The 19,955-nt window shown below is 58.8% G+C and overlaps 3 protein-coding genes across 6 annotated transcripts; 2 read left to right on the forward strand and 1 right to left on the reverse strand.

The window, feature by feature from the left end:
- The first annotated feature begins 1,441 nt into the window (after positions 1-1,441).
- Positions 1,442-13,632, forward strand: SEMA4G (semaphorin 4G). Of its 3 annotated transcripts, none has more exons than XM_032694736.1 (16): positions 1,442-2,013; positions 4,885-5,125; positions 7,007-7,069; positions 7,147-7,245; positions 8,429-8,522; positions 8,748-8,861; positions 9,054-9,220; positions 9,370-9,539; positions 9,708-9,852; positions 9,930-10,152; positions 10,240-10,355; positions 10,653-10,804; positions 11,019-11,080; positions 11,175-12,435; positions 12,645-12,763; positions 12,846-13,632. In XM_032694736.1, the coding sequence occupies exons 2-14, from the start codon at positions 5,093-5,095 to the stop codon at positions 12,020-12,022; spliced, it is 2,286 nt and encodes a 761-aa protein (XP_032550627.1). In that variant the 5' UTR covers positions 1,442-2,013; positions 4,885-5,092; the 3' UTR covers positions 12,023-12,435; positions 12,645-12,763; positions 12,846-13,632. The 3 variants fall into 3 exon arrangements, with proteins under 3 accessions (XP_032550627.1, XP_032550626.1, XP_032550628.1); XM_032694735.1 differs by lacking the exon at positions 1,442-2,013 and adding an exon at positions 6,299-6,447 and having other exon boundaries at positions 4,856-5,125; XM_032694737.1 differs by lacking the exon at positions 1,442-2,013 and adding an exon at positions 6,243-6,447 and having other exon boundaries at positions 5,012-5,125.
- A 56-nt stretch (positions 13,633-13,688) lies between these two features.
- MRPL43 (mitochondrial ribosomal protein L43) lies at positions 13,689-14,778 on the reverse strand. Its single transcript, XM_032694740.1, has 3 exons — positions 14,592-14,778; positions 14,108-14,214; positions 13,689-13,920 (listed from the first exon to the last, which is right to left on the reverse strand). Exons 1-3 carry the CDS (start codon positions 14,720-14,722, stop codon positions 13,706-13,708), a joined length of 453 nt encoding a protein of 150 aa, XP_032550631.1. The 5' UTR covers positions 14,723-14,778; the 3' UTR covers positions 13,689-13,705.
- On the forward strand, positions 14,380-19,948 carry TWNK (twinkle mtDNA helicase). 2 transcript variants are annotated; one of them, XM_032694739.1, is made up of 5 exons: positions 14,380-16,201; positions 16,711-16,951; positions 17,599-17,706; positions 18,055-18,196; positions 18,828-19,930. In XM_032694739.1, the coding sequence occupies exons 1-5, from the start codon at positions 14,947-14,949 to the stop codon at positions 19,044-19,046; spliced, it is 1,965 nt and encodes a 654-aa protein (XP_032550630.1). In that variant the 5' UTR covers positions 14,380-14,946; the 3' UTR covers positions 19,047-19,930. The 2 variants fall into 2 exon arrangements, with proteins under 2 accessions (XP_032550630.1, XP_032550629.1); XM_032694738.1 differs by having other exon boundaries at positions 14,383-16,201; positions 18,792-19,948.
- The last annotated feature ends 7 nt before the right edge of the window (positions 19,949-19,955 follow it).

Genomic DNA, 19,955 nt, shown 5'->3' on the forward strand with positions numbered 1-19,955 from the left:
TTTTCTCGCTGTTGTTGACAAAAATCCTGGCTGGTTGAGAAATATCTGTGCAGCAGCGCCAGTCCAGTCCCACGGGTCAAATCCTGCCCCTGCAAATCTGTGCCGGGAACAGTGGCTCATCTCAGGCTTCGGGAATGCTGCCGGGGGGACCAATGTCCTTGCAGAGCAACCCAGGCACGAGGCCATGAGCAAGCCTCTTGAGTAGATGGATGGATGGACAGATGGACACCACTGGCTCGAGGTGGATCTGATGTTTTATCATTTGCTGGTTGGGCTCTGCAGCAGAAGCAAAGTGCTGGAAGTTCGTCAAGGACTGAATTAAAGTTGCCTGGCAACCTCCATCCCGTCTCCTCTTCCCGCATCTCGCAGGATTTCCCACCCAAGGTCTGCCGCCTCCGGGAAAGAGGGGCCCAAAACGCATTGCGCTTGCAGCCAGGCCAGTGCCAGGCTTGTCTCCCATCCCCGGATGGCTCCTTTCCCATAACTCAGTGGCTCTTCCCACGCCTGGGAGCTCTCCCCATCTCATCCCCTGGGGCTGGTGCCTTTCCCCCCACCCGCACCCGGAACGAGTTGGGCTGTTTTGGCTGAACCTGAGGGCAATTCGTGCAGGTCCCTGGGGGGAGGTAAAACAGTGCAGGGCCAGTGGGAATGTGGCAGGGGGAGTGAGTGGTGGGGGAGCCGAGGGGGCACATGCCATGGTTGGCCCCAGTGAGTAAAGTTGAGTCAGCTACACGGGGTTTGAAGTGACTGGGCTGGGCTGCCATGAAAAAGCCAAGTGTAAGTGGTATCTTCTGGTGCAGTCCCTGATGGGTATTTTGTTAAGGCTGCTTTGCAACCCCATAACCTGTAGGAGACCTACTGGAAATGTCTGGCTCCCACTGAGAAGCCAGCAGTGCTTGCTTGTGGTGGACTGTGATGCTAAGGGGAGCAGCCCATGAGGGGGGAGAAATGTTCAGCAGCCATTCTGGGAGCTTACTTGGGCTTTACTAGATCTTTGTGGAGCAACCACGAGTTGTTTAGGGAGCGGTGGGATGGGAAAGACTGATCTCACTCTGCAAATCTCTGTCCTGCCATCCAGAGTGGATGCTGAGGGTAAGCCAGAGAAGTGCTGCTCCCACCCAGCATTTCCACTCCTTCTCCTGAGTTCCTTTGGAATTAAAAAACTGACATAATATTTAGCTGTTCTGCCAAGGAAACGGCCATGGGGGTCCATAAGACCCCGTCTGAGGTTTCTCCATGTTTGCCAGCCCCACAGACAGTGCAGCTTCTCTGCACTGCAGCTTGCAGACTGCTTTTGCTCCTAGGTTTTGCTGCCCTTTGACTTTGGGGGCTACGGGGCAGTGGGAAGGGGCCACCATGTGCTGCAGAAGCTCCTGGTGCAGTTGCTGTCGAGGCGTGTGGCAGCTCTGGCTGGTTTCCCTGGCCAGTTTCTTTGGTCAGATCCAGGTTGGCGAGACCTGCCACCGTGAAATTCACTCATCAAAAGCTTTTTACTCCTCCGGAGACACTGGTCATGGGGTTTTTAAGGAGGTGCCGGCTGGGCCAGCCCGTTTGGGTGTGCTGTGCCGGCTGGCTGCCGGTGGGAGGCTGATGCCGGCACAGTCATGCTCACACAGCTTCCGTCGTGACCCAGTAAACCCAGTCAGACCTGACCGGGGCTCGCTCGCTCCCCTGCGCGCTCACCCACGCCGGCACGCCTCCGCCGCCCCGCTGCTTTCCTGGTGTTCCCAAGGGACCAGCAAACCCACCCCACTGGTGAGAGATGGTGCCTGGGTCTGGCTCCATGCTGGGAGCTGCTGCTGAATCCTGTAGAAATACCGATAGCCGGCTGTAGGAGGGTGGCCTTTTGCCTCCATGGATGTTACACGCTGCAACTAGAGTGGCTGGTTCCAGGCTTCAGCCCTCTCCAGGCTGTGTCCTGCTTCCACCATCCTCCTTCAGTGTCGCCAGCCGGGGTGAGAGCTGAGGTCGGATTTGAGGTCCTATGTCGGCCCCCACTGTTCTGGGAAGTAGGTGAGGTGCCAAGGGGCTTGGGAGCTCGCTCCTGGGGGGCAGGGGTGGGGGGAGCTGGGCTTTTCTGGGCAGTTTTTCTCTGAAACCCCTGGTTTCGTTTGAGCTGCTGCTGCTTTTCAACCTCTCCCTCTCCGCTTTTTGTTTCTCTCCGCTAGAAAAAACTCTGTGGCTTTTCCATTTCCAGCTTTTCTTGATTTCACATTGAAGTGCTGTACTTGAGCAACTCAGCTGCCCCCAGCCCTACCAGTGTGTCCCATGGACCATGACCTCCTTTGCTTCCTGCCTGGGCCCTTGGCTTTACCCTGAGCTTAGAACTTGCATACTGACAAGAGGGAAATGATGAGTTTGGGGGTGTTTGGTGTGGGTGCAGCCCAGGGTGATGACCTGAGGGGAGCCAAGGATGGTTTCAGTTCCTTCTTGCGCTTTCTCCCCCACTCTAGGTATGAAAAATAAAAACTTGAAAATAAAAAAATAGGGAAGCTTGGAACAGCCCTTCCCTTTGAGTAAAATATTAACTAGCTCTTACAACGTAACTGATTAAATGTTCTTTAGGACAAAGTTACGTCTGATCTCGGGCAAAGGAGTCTTTGGAAATGGGTGTAGCTGCTTCTCTGAAAAAGCAGAGGATTCAGCCCTGGCAGCATGGGAGGCTGCTGCCCCCTGCCTGGCTAGGAATCCTGCACAGCCTCCCAGCTTAATTTATTATTTTTGTTTTCCTCCCCCTGTGCTGGCTCAGTACTCTCAATGGTTAAATGTTAGCCGGGGCTGGCTCGAAGCTCAGTGCTTACCCTGCGATAAGCACCATCCCTGCCTCCCTGCCCAGCCCTGCTCCCAGCTCCAATCCCCACCGCATCAGGAGCCAAGCAGCAGGCAAAGTTCAGGGATTGTTTGTCAAGGGCAGATAGGGTGAGGACGCCTGGCAGCATGTAGGGTTGTTACTTGTTTATTAGAGATCATTGTTTGCTTTGTCATAAAAAGTTTCATACTCCCCTCTACCTTCCCATCCCAGGTCCAGCAGCTGTTGTGGCTTATGCGTGATTCCAGGCTCCTGTCCCTGTGTGGAGTCCTGAGGAAGGGTCCCTGCAGCTGCCAGAGTGGTCTTGCTCCCACTGGTGGAATGGAGAGGTGTCAGCATAGGGCTGGCCAGTGGCTTTGGTACTTCAGGTGTGACCCCACCACTTGTTTTGCCCACAAAGCCTGGTGGGTTTGGCTCATGCTAGACGTGATATCACCAAAGCAACTGCTTTCTCGTTGACCTCCATCTGCACCCACCTGCCTTGCATTGTCCTGCCAGGCCCATTGTTCATGGGCAGACCCTCGGTCTGGACAGGGCTTGTCCCAGAAACAGGAGTTACTTAGAGGGAGGATGCTCTGGGATCTGCTCTCCATGGAGCTCAGTCCCACAGGCAGCACCCTACCTGCACCCAGGGTGGGGTGCTCTTTGGGCACTCTGTGCTTGTCTGGTTCCTGAGGGGCAGTGAGGTAGCAGGGAGCAGGGGGATGCATTTCCTGTCTGCCCCATTCCTGAAATGCTCTGGAGCAGTGGCCAGTGCAGGTGTGAGGTCTGGGTCTGAACCCGCTTTGATGCAAGCTGCAGAACTATGACTGAATCCACACGCAGCCCTTTGCTTCTCCTTTTAGGCCCCAAAGCTCTTTTCACTTTGGTTTCGCATTAGTTTTACCTCCCCTTTACCCTAGACACAGCAAAGTATTTGCTTCAGGGAAATCGTCTGCACTGAGCATGTTTGAGCAGCTTCTCTACAGAGCCAGATATTTGGTTTTTATATATATATATATGTGTGTATATATATATATATATGTATATATGTATTTATAAGCCCTAAGCAAACATAGAGGTGCTTGTTGCTTCTGGGGAGCTCTCTGTCTCAGAGATACACAGTTGTCTTTTAATGCCTGCAAGATGAACTGATGGCTTTGCTCAGTGCAGCTAGGAGAGGTGGGGGCTTATTTGTGAGGAATTGAAAATGCATGAAAGTGAGAACCAAAGTAGATGCTGAGCTTGGGATGAAAGAGAAACTGAAATATCATTGAAAAACACTGGGGGGAAAAACTGTTTCCACTTGAAAAGACTTGATGGAGATGCCAGATAGTTCCTGTATGGGTTTTTCTTCACCTTGCGTCTCTGCATGCCTGAAGCGTCCTTCCCATGCCTCTGTCCTTGGGAGTCTCATCATTTCAGGAGGGGCAAAACTGGGGACAAGTATCTTGCATGGCAGGAGATGGCCAGCTGGGCTTTTGGAAAGGAATGGAGACCTTGGGCTTCCCAAGACCCCCAGTGCTGCCCATCCTGCTGCAGCCACTCTGGGGAGCAGGACTTGGGGTACCCAAGTGTACCAATGACTCACAGAGGGGTTTGGCCCCGAGCCCCATTCTTTGCTTTTGGAGGGCAAATGTGCCTGCTGTTTGGGTGTGAAATGCAATGGGGGATCAGCTGGCTGTGCCAAAGCATATCCTTCTGTCAGGGGGAGCTGTAAGAGCAGAAATTTGGGAGCAAAGGATGGAGTAGCCTGGAGGAAAATGAGTCTCTGAGCAGCTGACCCAAGCAGTCAGTAAGCGACTGCCCCCACTGTGACAGAGGGGAGGGAGGTCATCCTCAGGGGGATGCTGCAGGAGGTCCCTCCACTCCAACTCCCTTCCATGGCCTGTGCTGGCTACAGGCTCGACACCTTGTGCCATGCCTTTGTTTCCCCTTTGGCTAATGAGGGTTTGTTTTTCCCTGAAGCTGTCCCTGGTATGAGGCTGTGCCTGGTCAAGCATCCATGCGTCTATGCAGCTGGCTGCTTCTCAAGCCAGCTTGCTTGTGAGGTGCTGGGACAGCAAGAGTGTCTGACTTGGTGTTCTGTGTTTCAGGAGGGTTTGGTGGCCAACCCTGTCCCAGGGAGCTGGAGAGCCTGTCCCAAGGATCAGCTGTGCCAACCTGCTGGCAGTGGCTGGGGCAGCTGCCCTTGCCACAAGAGCAGGAAGATGAATGGAGATACGGCACATGTCGTGACGACTCTTGTCATGGCGGTGGTGGCAGCGATGGGATACCCATCACGGCGGTCTGCCACCGACCTGGATGCCACTCCCAGGACAACAGTCACCTTTGATGGTAAGGGGGTGTGGGTCCTGGTGGCAGCAGTGAGGTTTGGGATCTTGCTGGCACTGGCCTTGGTGCACCATGACTGCATCCAATCTTTGCCACCTTGCTCGAGTGGGGGGCTCAGCATGGAGTGGTGGCTACAAGAGGTCCTCTGATCCCCTGTGCTCCAGAAATCGGAGACCACATGGCTGTCTGGCACTGGGTGCCTCAAGTCATTTCCCCAAAAGCCAGAGGGGGACAAGGACATGCAGGAAGCCAGCCTTGGCCAGCCCCTGGCCCTGCCCAGCAGCCCTTGGAGGGTGTCCTTAGCTGGGCATCACACCTGGGCTGGGCTCTTATGGCTCAAATAGTTGGAGCTTTCTTCCTGATTTTCTCTAATTGCTGTTGGGCTTTTGACATCCAGCCTGTGTGTTGTCAGTGAGCTCAGAAGTGTCATTTTCCCTTGGGCATCCACACAACTTCATTGACCTCGTTAGTGAAGCTCAGCTCAACAATCAGTGGTGGGAGAGAGTTTCATTAGTAGTTGGGGTGGCCTTTTCTCTCCAGGCAATGCCTCCTTTTTTGGTGGGGGGGTAGTAATTACCTTTGCAGCTGCCTCCAGAGTCCCAAGTCTCATGGGATTTTCTCTTCCTGCTGTGGGAGGGTCCAAGTCTTATTTGGGGTCTCCGTGGCCAGGGCTGAGTCCCACCTCACAATTCTCAGCACCTCAAATTGGGTAGTTTCTTTGGTTTGGTGGGCAGGAGTGCCCAGCCTCACTGCAGAAGCCCTCCTCTTGCATGGCAGTTTTGGTTCAGGTTTTTTTATCCTTCCCTTTGGGCTGGCTGGGCTCAGTTCAGAGCCGGGGTCATTGCCGGGATGTTTTTGCTTCCTTCAGCAATTCCCTGAACACCATGGCAGGTTCATGCTGGGCATGGATATCGCAGCTCCCACCTCTGAGCTGTGTTTTAATTAGTGGGGAGAAATTTCTGCAGTAAGCCTGAGCCCAATTAGTGCCTTTTGCCTCCTACCAAGCCTCCTCTCTTCCTTTCCTACTGCTGTAACTGCTGGCACCAAGCACTCTCTTCCTGATAACTTCAGCGGGTACCTTCCCGCCCACTCCCAGCTCCGTCCTCTTGTCTTTTCCCAGTGGCTTGCGCCGTGCCTGCCCCGGGGTCCCCCCTCAGACCCCTGTTCCCTTTGCAGAGCTGTCGGGCGTCCGGCGCTTCAACGCACACACCCTCAACTACAGCACCCTGCTGCTGGAGGACGACCGGGGCATCCTCTATGTGGGCGCCAGGGGAGCCATCTTCGCCCTCAACTCCAGTGACGTGGCCGACGGCTCCCACCGCACGGTGAGCCCGGCCTCTGCCTGCTGCTGGCTGGTTGTCCTCTCCTGTCCCACGCTGCCCGATCCCTGTCTGAATCATGGCCACTCTATCCCTGCTCATCCTCCCGCTCTCCATCTCAGGTCTTGCCTGAAGGGGATGTCTCCAGGTCTGTCCCCAGATCTCCTGTGGACTCCTGGTGCTTCTCCCCAGCCAGGCAGTGGGGGAACAGCAGTGGGAGACATCCCCAAGCTCAGAACTGCCTGCTTCAGGGATACCCCAGCAGAACAAGGGGCGGGGGAAAACTGCACCCCTTTGCTCCCCCAGGGAGGGACACCCCAAAATCCTCCAGGCTCCTACAGGTGCTCTGGGGTGTCTGCCCACCGGTTGGGGGATGGGACCACTCTCAACCTGGGCTGGTTGGATGTGTGCAGAGTGTCATCTTGTGCTCTGAGGAACCGTACCCTCTCTAAATAAAGGAGGATTTTATCATTTCTGATGGCTCTGATAGAGGCTGGAGCCTGCAGAGACAGGGCACCACACAGCAATGGGGATCACACAATAGCAAACTCTCTTCCCCTTGTAGATCCACTGGGAAGCCTCCCCGGAGAAGCAGATGGACTGCCAGCAGAAGGGCAAAAACAACAAGGTAGAGCCAGTGAGTGGGTGCTGGGGGGGCTGCTGTTGCTTTCCCTGGCTTGTAATGCCTGTGCTCCCTGTCCACAGACCGAGTGCTTCAACCACGTGCGGTTTCTGCAGCGTCTGAACAGCACCCACCTCTACGCCTGTGGGACCTACGCCTTCCACCCGCTCTGTGCTGCCATCGTGAGTACTGCTCAGCCCCACAGCTGTCACCTGTCCCCTGCCACGATGTCACCCTGGGGAGGTGCAGCCCCCTGTCCTCTCCTACTATCTCATCCCACAGCCCCACTCCCTTTCTGCCCCTGTCCCAGCCCCTCCCTGGCTCGTGGGGGAGGCAAGTGATCCCCAGGCTAGCCTGAGTAGGTTTGAGGACGCGTCCACCACAATGCAGATGCCCAAAGTCCCCACCTCGGCACTGAGGTTGGACTCTGACCCCAAAATGAGAGAGCTGGGGGTGGATTGGTACCATGGAGGATGCACGTGGGCTCAGCGGGATGGGCTATGCCAGCCCTGGAGCTGGCTGGTCCCCAGCACCTGCTATTACAGGGTCTCTCCTCAAAGCAGGGGCTGCAGAATGGCCGATAGCCAGTCATAAGCGTGCCTAGGAAGGGTGACAGTGGTGGGGCTGACTCAGAAGCCCCTCCCCAGGGATTTTCAGGGCCAGGCTGGGAATTCCCACATGGCTGTGACTCAGGGCAGAGTGTCCAAGAGCAGCTTTGTTCACTGGCAGTGAGACTTTGACCCCCTTTCATTAGCTCCTTGAGGCAGTGGAGACTTAATTGCCCTTTGTCCACCTCCCTCCCTAGGTTGGGGGAGTAAGGGTCCTGGGGCCATGTCCCCAGCGTGTTCAGGGAGCCCTGAAGAGGCCATGCTTGTTCCCATGGCTGTGCTGCTGGTCCGGTTTGGCCATCGTGCGTACTGGAAATCAGGTGGAGGAGCTGCCAAGCTGGAAGGGCCCCATCATTATTTGACATGCTTTGAACTGCAAAACCCAAAGAAAATAACTCCTGCCGTGACAGGGACAGCACCTGGGGGAGCCCAGCCCATCTGAGCAGCGTCTGCCAGCCAGGCATAGCCTGGGAACATTGGCTGCGTTGACTGGCTCGTGCCCAGTGCCCACGTGATGCCTAAGTGGGGTGCCAGGGCTCCCCTCCCCTGCAGAGCCCTCTCCCTGCTGTTGGCTGGGAGTGGTTTCATGTGGTTTCTGACCAGCTGGAGGGTGCAGGGGGCATTTGTCTTGCCTGGACAAGGGCACGGCTGTGGGCATTGCTTTGTCCCTGCTAGCAGCCCCTGCAAAGAGCGTGAGGCTGGCAGGTAAGGCGTATCTGTCCCCTCCTGTTTAACCAGGTTCCCTTTCCCCCCCAAGGATGCCAACAGGTTCATGTTGCCGTCCCACTTTGAGGAAGGCAAGGAGAAGTGCCCATATGACCCTGCCCGTGGCTACACCGGCCTCATTGTGGGTAAGTGGCACCTTTCCAGGGCTGGCGGGGACATGTGGGATGCCAACAAATCCTGGCCCCATCCTCAGCATCCCTGCAGGCGGTGCCAGCCAGGTAGGCCCTGTGTGCAGCGGCCTTACCAAGCCAGGACTTGATCCTCCTCTGCCTGGGGCATGGGGATGCTGGTGGCCTGTGGGGCTGTCCTCAGGGTGCAGGGCCATGCTGATGGGTACCTGCCCTGCTCAGATGGCGGCTTGTACACGGCCACACGCTACGAGTTTCGGAGCCTCCCTGACATTCGGAGGAACCTGCACCAGCGACCGCTGAAGACAGAGGAGTCCCCACTGCACTGGCTAAATGGTGAGATGTCCATGTCCCCCCCAGTCCTGTGACCAGCATCATGGGCTGTGGGATGCTTTGGAGCGTGTGGAGCAGGGGTGGGGAGTAGTCCTGGAGTCCTGTGTGGTTTGCAATGAGAGGAAATCGAGGCAGGGAGGGATTCCCCATCCTGTGGTTGGTCCCCAATCTCCACTTCTTGTTCCGTGTCCCCAGATGCCGAGTTCGTGGCATCTGTGCTGGTCCGGGAGAGCAGGGACAGCCCTGTAGGTGATGATGACAAAATCTACTACTTCTTCACGGAGAGGGCGGGAGAGGAGACCACATCCTTCTTTGACAAGAGTCATGTGGCCCGAGTGGCTCGGGTTGCCCGTGTCTGCAAGGTAGGCATGTTCCCAGCCACAGGGAGCCAAGCACTGCTCCTCTTGGTGCAGGGGCAGCATGCCTCCATTTGGGGGGAAACTGAGGCGTGGGTAGAGGGGAATGCACGCCCCCACCAGCCTGTGCAAAAATGCTCCCCGCACCCTCCCAGAGTGATGTGGGGGGGAAGAAGATCCTTCAGCGCAAGTGGACGTCCTTCATGAAGGCGCGCCTGGTCTGCTACATCCCCTACTACGAGGTGCTGCACAGCGTCTGCAGCCTGGACGGAGGTGGCTGGGCCAGCACTGTCTTCTATGCTGCCTTCACGCTCTCAGCACAGTGGTGAGTGGGGCAGCAGCCGAAACAACTGGCGCTACAAATCTACAGCACGGGGGGGAGGGAACCAGAGATGCTTGAGGGCATACACAGGCATGTGCTGCACACCTGTGAGTGCATTAGTTGGGAGCAGTCATGTGTTTGTCCAGACTCAGGTGAGGTTCTGCCCCTCAGGAGGACCATGGAGGCCTCGGCTGTGTGCCGCTACAGCATCTCGGCAGTGCAGCGCGCCTTTGAGGGCCCCTACATGGAGTACCAGGACTCGACTCGCAAGTGGGCCCGCTATGATGGTGCAGTGCCCGAGCCCCGGCCCGGCTCTGTGAGTGCCTGGGGGTGCAGAGCAGGGGGGGCACGGGGCAGCCACATTCCCCTCTGACCCCCATCTCCCCTGAGCAGTGCATCACGGACCACTCCCGCAGGAAGGGCTACAACTCCTCGCAGGACTTGCCCAACAGCGTCCTGGACTTTGTCAAGCTGCACCCACTCATGTTTGAGGAGGTGAAGCCGGCTGGTGGGGAGCCGCTCCTGGTGAAGAAGAGCGTGGCATACAGCCGGCTGGCCGTGGACAGAGTGCAGGCCCTGGACGGCCGCTCCTATGATGTGCTCTTCATGGGGACAGGTGAGTGTGGGGTAAGTTTGCCAGGTCTGTGCTGGACAGGGGGCACACCACATATTCCCTCCTGAACCCCCCCACTCTGCTCTCCAGGAGACGGCTGGCTTCACAAGGCTGTGGTGGTGGGCTCCGGCATCCACATCGTGGAGGAGGTGCAGGTGTTTAGGGACCTGCAGCCCGTGGAGAGCCTGGTGATCTCTCACGCCCAGGTGAGAGAGAAGAAGTAGGGGGTCATCACACATGGATCATGCTTGTGCTGTGAAGCTGCCATTGGGCTCTTTAAGGGAGTGGGGGGATGTGACTCCTGGGTCAGCCCAGCTTGGGATATGTGCTGCAGTGCAGCAGGGCAGCCTGGCCTCCTTGCCAGCTGCGCCCATTGGCACTGACTGCGACCTGGGGGCCCTCTCGTGCATCCCCATCAAGGGAGAGCTCTGCTGGGGGGATCTCTGGGCACCATGGGGCACCCCATAGCCAGATCAATGCTGAGCCAGTCTTTTCCCCATCAGAGAAGCCTGTATGTGGGGGCAGCCAGTGGGATCGTGCAGGTGCCCCTGGCCACCTGTGCCAGGTACACCTCCTGCTATGACTGCATCCTCGCCCGGGACCCCTACTGTGCCTGGGATGGCAGGGCCTGCCGTGCCACCGCCACCACGGACAGGTAGGGATGGGTGCCTGTCCCCAGCCGGGTCCCCACAAGCCTTCCACCTGCCCCATCCTATGCTGCTGTGCATCACCCCATGGCACAGTCACCCCAGAGCCACCCCCAAAGGTCTGGCCAGTATCTGGTGGTAGGTCTGCCAGTGGCCATGACCTTGTAAAGGGTGGGCTGTATGCACCGAGGCTGTATGGCTGAAGCTCCCCTTGCCTTGCAGCACAGGGCTGGTGCAGGACATTCAGAGCGGCAACAAGGGATGCCGGAGCATCTCCGGGCGAGGTGAGTCTGCCACCCCTTGGGACCATGAGGATGCTGGTGTCCAGCGTCCCTTAGGGTGGCCAGGACAGGTGTGAGGCGGTGTATGTCCCCACAGGCTCCCTGCCATGGAAGAACCGGACAGTGCTGCAGGGAGACGATGTGCTGCTGCCCTGCGACCAGCGCTCCAACCTGGCCCGAGCTGTGTGGCTGCTGAATGGCAGTGAGGTGCTGGGCATGGGGCAGGACCGGCTGCGCGTGGGGGTGGATGGGCTGCTGGTGACAGACACGCTGCCCCAGCACAGTGGCGAGTACCGCTGCTATGGGGAGGAGCGGGGTCTCCAGACACTGCTGGCTGCCTACAGCCTCACTGTGCTGCCCGAGATACCCCGCAGCCCCACGGCTGCCACCCCACCCCACGCTGCCAGCCAGGCAGCCAACGACATGAAGGTGGCTTACATCTCTGCCATTGTCACCTTGGTGGTGCTCTGCGCCGTGCTCAGCACCGTCCTCCTCTACATGTCCTGCCTGGAGAAGCGCAAGGGCAAGTACGTGCTGGGGGAGCCACGGCCATCCAGTGTGGAGCTGCAGACCGTCTCAGCCAACTGCCTGCGCAAGGGCCACCGGGAGGAGGAGGAGGAGGAGGAAGAGCTCACCTACCCTGATGGCTGCCTGCGGATCATCCCTGGTGAGGCGCCCACGGCTGCTACTTCCCCCGTCAAGGAGCTGCCGGTTGCTGTGCCCCCGCTGCCGCCCCCGCTGCCGGCTGAGCTCACCAACGGCATGGGGGCTCTGCCCAACGTCCTCCGCAAGATGAACGGCAACAGCTACATGCTGCTACAGCAGCAGGAGGAGCCTCTGGTCTCCCCACTCTACAGCGCATCCTTCACTGAGGAGCTCAGCAAGATTCTGGAGAAGCGGAAACACACGCAGCTGGTGGAGAAGCTGGACGAGAGCTCCGTGTAGGGGCCGGGGAGGGGGGTTCTGCCAGCGGGACCCTCCTCCCCTTCAGCCCCTTCTCCCACCCCTTTGCCAGCAGTGTTACAAGACTCAGGCGAAACTACCTCCTGGATGGCAGAGCCGGGCCGGGCCCGGGCTCAGCCGTTCCTTTGGCTTGTACTCACTTTTGAGACTTGCTGTACAGAAAAAAAAAAAAGCATCTATTTAAATTTAGAAGCTCTATTTATGTATAAAAACCCACTGATGGTGGCCACAAACTGGAGATAGGAGCTGGCACCTGGCTGAAAGTGGACACCGGGAGGGAGGGCGAGTTTCTGTCTCTTCATCCAGGCGTGACAGAGACACTGTCATGGACGTGTGGACTTGGCTGGCCCTGCTGGGTGTCCCTCGGCACATGGGAGCTGGACAGCTGCTGAGAGGTGGGTGAGGAACAGGGAGGGGGGCTGGGGGCTGAAGCACTGTGCCTGTGCCTCTTGCAGGGTGCAGGATCCCTTTCCGGCATGGGACTGGCGGGTTTCTCCTGCTGCCCGCTCTCAGGCAGGAGAGGGGCAGTGGACACATCTCACATTCTGGGGGCTGGCCTCGGTGGCTGCCAGCCTCTGCCCACTCTCCCACGTCTGCCCCCCAGGGTTTCCTCTCTGGGAGAGGATGGTTTGGCAAGGAACAGAAACATGTCGAGGGGCTCACTACCCGATTGCATTGGAGCAGCTGGTGAAGGGGTGTGTACCCCCTGCAAAGAGGCTACAGGTGAAATATCTGGCTGGATGCCCTCGGGAGGTGGCATTCCCAGGCCCTCTGATTCTGACAGGGCTCTGCCCCCTCTCCCCAGGGCGCTGGATGCAGCAGCAGGCAGCAAGATGCACTAGCAGCAGGACTGGCAGCCACCACAGTGCCCTACAGCATGACAAGGGACCAGCGCAGCACCCACGTCCCCTTGATGTCCGCAGTGCCCCTGTGGCCCCAAGCACGTGTTTCTGCCCTCCTGTGTGGTGCCGTTGGAGAACTGGGGTTCAAGCACAGCCCTGTCACCTCTGAGACAATCCATGGGTGGGGAAATGTCCTCATACAGTGAGGAAGAAGAGCCCTGGACAAGGGTCTGCTGGTCTGCCTCCCTCTGGAGCATGCTCCTCTTCATGGCAATTTCCAGGAACAGCCATGGTCCCTAAATTCCCCCAGCTATTTCTGCTCCTGCCACCTCCTGGGGGAACCTGAGAGACTGGTGACAAAAACATTTCATATGGTGACACAGGAGAAGCTGTGGAAGGATAGACTTGATGGGGTGTGTGTCCTCCCATGTGTTCCTTGCTGGCATCTCTATGATCAGGACATTGCCAGTTCAGCCCTACAGGGGAGACAAGAGGGGGGTGGCAGGCCTGGGGTCCTTCATGGGCTACAGCCCAGGCCTCCTATTTCAGGAGAGCGATGCTTAGTGGGAAAAGGCAAGAGTTGCACACCTGGCTTCTCCCATCCTGCCCTCACCGTTTTTGCTGCAAGAAGGGGACATGAGCCACTGCCAAGGACCACCCCCACCCTCCAAGGAGGGGTATCACCCTGTGTCTGACACCCCTCGTGCACAGCTCCACGTCCCCTTGGCAATAAACATGGCTCTGTCTGGACATGGTGTGGTGGTGTCTATCTGCAGGCAAGAGAGATGGATGCAGACGCATGGGGGTGCGGGTGGAAGAGGCTTTATTGGGGCTGCAGGCGTGGGCCCTGGACAGTGAGGATGGAGGGTTTGTTGGTGAGGGGGTGCCACTGGCCCTGGACACTGGGATTGTCAGTGTGGAAGGGCTTGCGGATGCGGATGATGTCCAGGCCGGACTGGTTGGCCAGCTTCGTGACCAGCTGCACGATCTCCTCGCTTGTCTTGCTGGCGATGAGCTCCTCCCGCACTGTCCCGTTCACTGCAGCAGAGTGAGGGGGTCAGGCCAGGATCCCCTCACTCCACAGGTCTCCGGGGGGGCAGCTGCTCATCCCTCATCCCACAGCAGCTGCCTCAGCACCATCTGCACCAGGCAGAGGTCGTGCAGAGCCAGGGCACGGCAGGGACAGCCCCATCCCCATTCTCTCCCCGTGTCCCCAAGCACTCACAGTACTCAGCCCGCACCAGCGGGGCCGTGCCCGAGCCGGGGCTCACGTAGAGAACAACATCGGGGTGCTGCCGAGCGAAGTCCTGTGCTGCCTCCTCTACGAATTGCCTGGGGAACAGGGGGACTGTGAGCCCCAGCCAGGCAAGAGATGGGGGAGGGTTGTAGCCCCCACCCCAGGACGAAGGTCACAAGTGGGGCCACCCCTCCCATGCCCTGCCCACGGGAGGGGTCACAGTGCAGAAGTTGGGGTGATGCCCCCTGTGACAGGGCGGAGCTCAGGGGTCACCGGTGCCGCCTTCCAGCCCCAGTCCCGTCTCGCAGGAGGTTCGGCGTCCCACTCCGCCGCTCCACTGTGGTCATGGGGCTGCAGCCCCGTCCCCTCCCTACGCTGACAGGGCAGGGGGAAGACCCCCCTTCCGCAGTCAAGGGGCTCCCCGGCTCCCCACTCCCAACCCAGGAAGGCGGATGGGCGCCTCCGGCGGTACCTGGCGCCGCGGGCGTCGGCTGCGGTGGGGCTGAAGAGGAACTGCAGGCGCTGGAGCTGCCGCACGTACCGACCCACGCCGTTGTGCAGGACGGCGGTGAGGAACCGGCTGGGCGACCCGCGGCCCGTCATGGTGCCGCGCTCACCCGGAGCCGGAACCGCCGGAGGGGCGGGACAGGGAACAGCCGCCCCCGCCCCGCCGGGAAGTGACGCTCGGGGAGCGGGACCAGGTAATGGCGGTGTCCGTGTGGCCCCACGTGGGGGTGGCGGCCTGAGCGGCTCTGCGGGGCCGGGGGCCGCGGGGTAGCCGCCCATGCGGAGCGGCAGCGGCGCGGGAGGGTGCGGGGGCGGTCAGGATGGCGCTGGTGCCCCTGCGGCCCGGCAGAGCCGCCGGCCGCCTCCTGCCGGTGTTCTGCGGGGGGACCAGGAGCAAGGGAGCCTCGCTGAGCCCTGGGGTGCCGGGCCGCCTCGGCCAGCGGCGCTACAAGAAGGACGTACTGCCCTCCCCCGAGGGGCCCGTGCCCTCCGTCTCCATCACCGAGATCCGTCAGTACCTGCGGGCCCACGACATCCCCTTCCACGACGGGTACAGCTGCCTGCACACCCCCAGCTTCTTCACCGCCGGCCACGCGGACCAGCCGCCGCAGACAGCCGGCAGTGCCCCGTACACGCTTTTCATTGACAAGACCACGGGCAGCTTCCTGTGCACGGCTACCCTGGCCGAGGGCACCTGGCAGGACTTCCAGGCCAACGTGGAGTTGCAGCACCGTGGTATTCCCCCCGCCAGCTCGGAGGAGATGGAGGAGGACATGCGACAGGCTAGCGAAGATGCGCGCTGCATCTGGGACCGGGCTCTGCCGCTCTGGGAGCTGCTGGATGAGGAGGAGACCAACAAGACCAAGGCCATGTTTGGTATCTCCCTGGTGTCAAATGCCACCCTGAAACGCTTTGGGGTGCGTTATCTGAGGACTGCCAAGTCCCTGGTCTTCCCCTGGTTCAGCCCCCGCAATGCAACCCTGAAAGGCCTGAAGCTTGTGAGGGTGGAGAAAAAGGGGAACGCAATAGCTTACCTGGAAGAGACTTTACCCCGCATCGATTCCTATCACAATCTTTTTGGGCTGCCCCTGATCGGCTGCCGAGACACAGAGCTGGTCTTAACTGGGTGGGAGCTGGATGCCCTGGCCTTGCACCAAGCAGGGGTGGCCAGCCTGGCCCTGCCGCGGGGGACCACCTGCCTTCCTCCCACCCTCCTCCCCTACCTGGAGCAGTTCAAGCGCATCACCCTGTGGCTCGGTGAGGACCTGCGCTCCTGGGAAGCTGCCAAGCTCTTTGCCCGCAAGCTGAGCCTCAAGCGCTGCTCCCTGGTGCGCCCTGGGAACCTGCAGCCCCGGCCCTTGGAGGCTCTGAACCAGGGCCTGAACTTCACCAAGATCCTGCGTGCTGCCCTGCCTGCCAGCCACAAATCCATCATCTCCTTCCGGCAGCTGCGTGAGGAAGTGTTTGGGGAGCTAGCCAACACCGAGCAGGTGGCTGGCATCAAGTGGGTGCGCTTCCCCGAGCTCAACAAGCTCCTCAAAGGGCACCGCAGAGGGGAGCTTACCGTCTTCACAGGTAGGGGGCACAGTGGCTGGTGGACAAGGGGAGCAGAAGGCTCTTTGGTGGCTTCACCCTTCTGGGGTTGATGCCTCATGCATCTTCCAAGTCTCTCTGCTCTTGGGTTTGGCTGAGCCTGTCTCGCAGGAGTGTGAGAGGCTGGGGTGCATTCCTCAGTTCCGTGGGACTGGGCATGGTGATGGGCTCCCTGCCTGGGGCAGCACAGGAAGTCCTGGACTGTCCCTTACACCTGCTCCCGCCTGCCAACTCCTGTCTCAGCCCTCCCTGTGCCCACCCCACCGGCTGCCCAGCCCTTCCCAGGCACCCACAGGCTGTGGGAGGCAATGCCTATGCACCCAGGCGTGCAGTGTGGCATGAGATGTTGTTTATTTATGGTGTGAGTACTGTGGATGGGCCTCTCTTACCCCACTCCCTGGTGCTTCTACCTCTCAACAGCCTGCCAGCACGTTCAGGATGGGTAGGATCATCTCCCCAGCTGATTCCTTCTGTTTCTGTTCTTGCACCAGGCCCGACGGGCAGCGGGAAGACCACCTTTATCAGTGAGTACGCGCTGGACCTGTGCATGCAGGGAGTGTGCACGCTGTGGGGCAGCTTTGAGATCAACAACGTCCGCCTGGCCAAGATCATGTTGACGCAGTTTGCGGGTCGGCGCCTGGAGGACCAGCTGGAGCTGTATGATGAGTGGGCCGATCGCTTTGAGGACCTCCCACTCTACTTCATGACCTTCCATGGCCAGCAGAACATCAAGTATGGTCCTGCACCTCCATCCTCAGTGGCATTTACCCCTCACAGCATGTGCTGCAGGGCCTTTGGGAACTGGGGCTCTTCCCCTTCAGTGAGTCACAGATTTGGGGCTGGCAGGAGGCATGTTGGGACTGTTCAAGTCCTAGAGTTGGCATGTGGGTACCTTATGGCTCAATCAGCTGCATTCCTCCTGTTGTGGAAACTGTCACAGCCTCCCTCTGGGGTGGGGGTGAAGGGAGGGCATGTGTCCCTGTGCTTGGACGTGACACTCCACACCCTGCTCACCTGGCAGCACTGTCCTTTGCTGAAGAGGTAGGACAGGCACCTCCAGCTCCTTCTGTTCATCAGGTGCTGCGGCACCTGCACACATCCCCATGTGCTCTTAGGGTCCCTGTGGGCTGGGGGGATTGCAGGGCAGTGGGCAGGGGCTGTGTGGGCAGCAGCTCCTGATTCCATCTGCCTTTACTTGTGTGGACGGGGCTGTGCCTGTCCTGCAATGGGGAAGATGCAGAGGTGGGATGGGCTCAGCGCTCATCAGGACCCAGCCTGGTACCTCCCAGCTCTGTTTCTCTGTGTCTCTGTGCCTGGCTCAGCATCCCCATCCCCACCTCCGCTAATCCCTGGGGCTGATCCTGGTCTCCCCTGTCCAGGACGGTGATTGGCACCATGCAGCACGCTGTCTACATGTACGACATCACCCACGTGATCATTGACAACCTCCAGTTCATGATGGGACAGGACCATCTCTCTGTGGACAGGTAGCCCTTCTCCAGTCTGACCTCTCATTCCTCTGCCACCCTCACCTCTGGAGCTGTCCCTGTCAGGTGTCATGACAGGGGCTGGGGACCCACTCAGGGTGTTTCCTTTACTACTGTCTGGCCACCCTGTTTCTTTAAAGGGTGATCACTGCCCTAGGGAGGAAGAGATGGGAAAGGGTGAGCAGGTTACCAGCCGTCCCTGCTGTGCCACATCCCTTTGCCTATGTGGGCTCGGCTGTGTCATGGAGAGTGATCCCACATTCCTGGGTGCTTCCTGCTGTGGGGACCTTGCTGCACCCCGCCACCAAGCAGTGCCACTCCCTAACCCTGTTCTTGCTGCTGTGGCAGGCTCATTGCCCAGGACTACGTTGTTGGTGCCTTCCGCAAGTTTGCCACGGACAACAACTGCCACATCACTCTGGTCATCCATCCCCGCAAGGAGGATGATGAGAAGGAGCTGCAGACAGCCTCCATCTTTGGCTCTGCCAAGGTGAGCTGGGCCAGCGTGTTCCCAGGAGGGGCTGGGATACTTTGAGCAGTTGTTCCCGGCTTCCATCAGCACCCTGAGTCATCACTGGGGACTTAAAAAGAGCTGAAAGGGATGGAATGTCCCCAGGAGTCCTCATGCAGGCAGGGAGCAAACCCATTGCCAGCTAAAGCTCTGTTGGGGCTTTAGGTGGAGTTAATTAATAGTCATTGACTGTGAGTAGGATGTACTAGAAGATAATTAAAGAAGGAGGCAGGGAGGGTGCAGGGATGGGCTCTCTGAGTACTCTGGTCTCTTCCGTGATGCTGAACAACCTGCAGTGGTGGGCAGGAGGTGCTGTCTGTGCACGGCCCTTGTGGGTTCCCATTTCCCCAAGATGTCCTGTGGCTTCAGCTCAAGCCTATCTGCCTCATGGGTCACTGGGATGTCCTGGAGGAACACAAGGGGTTGGTTTTGGGGAAGTGCTGGAGTTGCTGTGGCCTGGGGTGCCCCGTAACAGGGCTCGAAAGAGCTGGGCAGGCTGTCTGTGAGCAACTCTGAGCCCTGTGATTCTGGCTGTATCCCTGGCATTCTCCTGGAAACGTTTTCTTCTCCCCAGGCCAGCCAGGAGGCCGACAACGTCCTCATCCTGCAGGAGCGTAAGCTGACGTCAGGGCCCGGGAAGCGCTTCCTGCAGGTGTCCAAGAATCGCTTTGATGGGGACGTGGGCATCTTCCCTCTGGAGTTCAGCAAGACCTCGCTCACTTTCTCATCCTCCAAAAGCAAGTCCAGGCTGAAGAAGGTGAAGGAGGAGAAGGAGCTTTTAGCCAAGAAAGCTCTGGAGGGAGGCGTAGGAGCCTCCAAGAAGCCATGAACCCATCAGATCTCTTCCTCTGTTCGTCTGGAGGGATGGGGACTAGTGCTGGCAGCACAGGGCTGGAGTATGCCAGCTCCTCTCCCTGGGAGCAGCAGCCACGTGCCACTGTGGCCCCTCTTCCTGCATGAACCAACCTCTTGGCCACCAGCACAGTGTCTCTGAGTACCACTGTGAGAGGAGGAGTGGGCTAATCCTAGAAAAGAGTGACCTGGGGAAGGTGCTTTGACAAATACTGGCTGCTCCATACTGGTGCTAAGTGCTGGGAGCACGGTGGGAATGGAGTCAGCCTAGGCTGGATGATGGTGGGGATCACCTGTGGCCCAGGGACTTGGGTATCTCTGAACCTGTGACAGGTTGTTACATTGTGGATAAAACGGAGCTGAAATCATGAGTTGTTGCTAAGTGGGAGGGATGAGGGGGGCAACTGTGTAGAGGGACACATAGTGGAAAAACCCCCATCATGAGTGGGGTCTGAGGGCTCAGCCCTGGCTGGGATGGAGTCAGTGAGGGAAAGATGGTGAAGTGTGAGAGATGTGGATGGCTCATGCCCTGGAATTGTGTGCTCTTGGTGGGACATGGTGGGAGTGGGTGCGATGTGGCACTATCCAGCTCTGCCCCCTCGGCTGGCACCTGACCTGGCTCCCTTTGCTCAGGGTCTCCCAAGCCCCATTCTCCGGGCATCACCAGCAATAAAACCTTGCGGGGAGCAGCCCTGCCTTGCTCTGCTGCGTTGGGGGAGCTGCCACCCCCCTGCCCTCTGGGCCACAGGCAGCAAATACTGTGACCTGACCAGTCCTTGCCTTGGTAGGATGAGTCCACAGCTGGATCTTGGTCTAATCCCTTCAATTTTTTTCCCTCCCTATTTTTATTAAAGAATAAATGTGAGTGCCTTTTCTGTCTCTGTGG

The sequence above is a fragment of the Chiroxiphia lanceolata genome, chromosome 8 (genome assembly GCF_009829145.1).
Source record: "Chiroxiphia lanceolata isolate bChiLan1 chromosome 8, bChiLan1.pri, whole genome shotgun sequence".
NCBI lineage: Eukaryota > Metazoa > Chordata > Aves > Passeriformes > Pipridae > Chiroxiphia > Chiroxiphia lanceolata.

What these genes read in the sequence shown, in the direction of transcription:
- SEMA4G (XM_032694735.1), top strand. Translation starts at nt 4,999, where the DNA reads ATGAATGGAGATACGGCACATGTCGTGACGACTCTTGTCATGGCGGTG. An exon ending in CCCACTGCACTGGCTAAATG is followed by an intron (nt 8,862 to 9,053) that starts GTGAGATGTCCA and finishes CCGTGTCCCCAG; the next exon opens with ATGCCGAGTTCGTGGCATCT. An exon ending in TGGTGATCTCTCACGCCCAG is followed by an intron (nt 10,356 to 10,652) that starts GTGAGAGAGAAG and finishes TTTCCCCATCAG; the next exon opens with AGAAGCCTGTATGTGGGGGC.
- MRPL43 (XM_032694740.1), bottom strand. Translation starts at nt 14,722, where the DNA reads ATGACGGGCCGCGGGTCGCCCAGCCGGTTCCTCACCGCCGTCCTGCAC. An exon ending in GCCGACGCCCGCGGCGCCAG is followed by an intron (nt 14,215 to 14,591) that starts GTACCGCCGGAG and finishes CCTGTTCCCCAG; the next exon opens with GCAATTCGTAGAGGAGGCAG. An exon ending in GCTGGTGCGGGCTGAGTACT is followed by an intron (nt 13,921 to 14,107) that starts GTGAGTGCTTGG and finishes ACTCTGCTGCAG; the next exon opens with TGAACGGGACAGTGCGGGAG.
- TWNK (XM_032694738.1), top strand. Translation starts at nt 14,947, where the DNA reads ATGGCGCTGGTGCCCCTGCGGCCCGGCAGAGCCGCCGGCCGCCTCCTG. An exon ending in GGAGCTTACCGTCTTCACAG is followed by an intron (nt 16,202 to 16,710) that starts GTAGGGGGCACA and finishes TTCTTGCACCAG; the next exon opens with GCCCGACGGGCAGCGGGAAG. An exon ending in GACCATCTCTCTGTGGACAG is followed by an intron (nt 17,707 to 18,054) that starts GTAGCCCTTCTC and finishes CTGCTGTGGCAG; the next exon opens with GCTCATTGCCCAGGACTACG.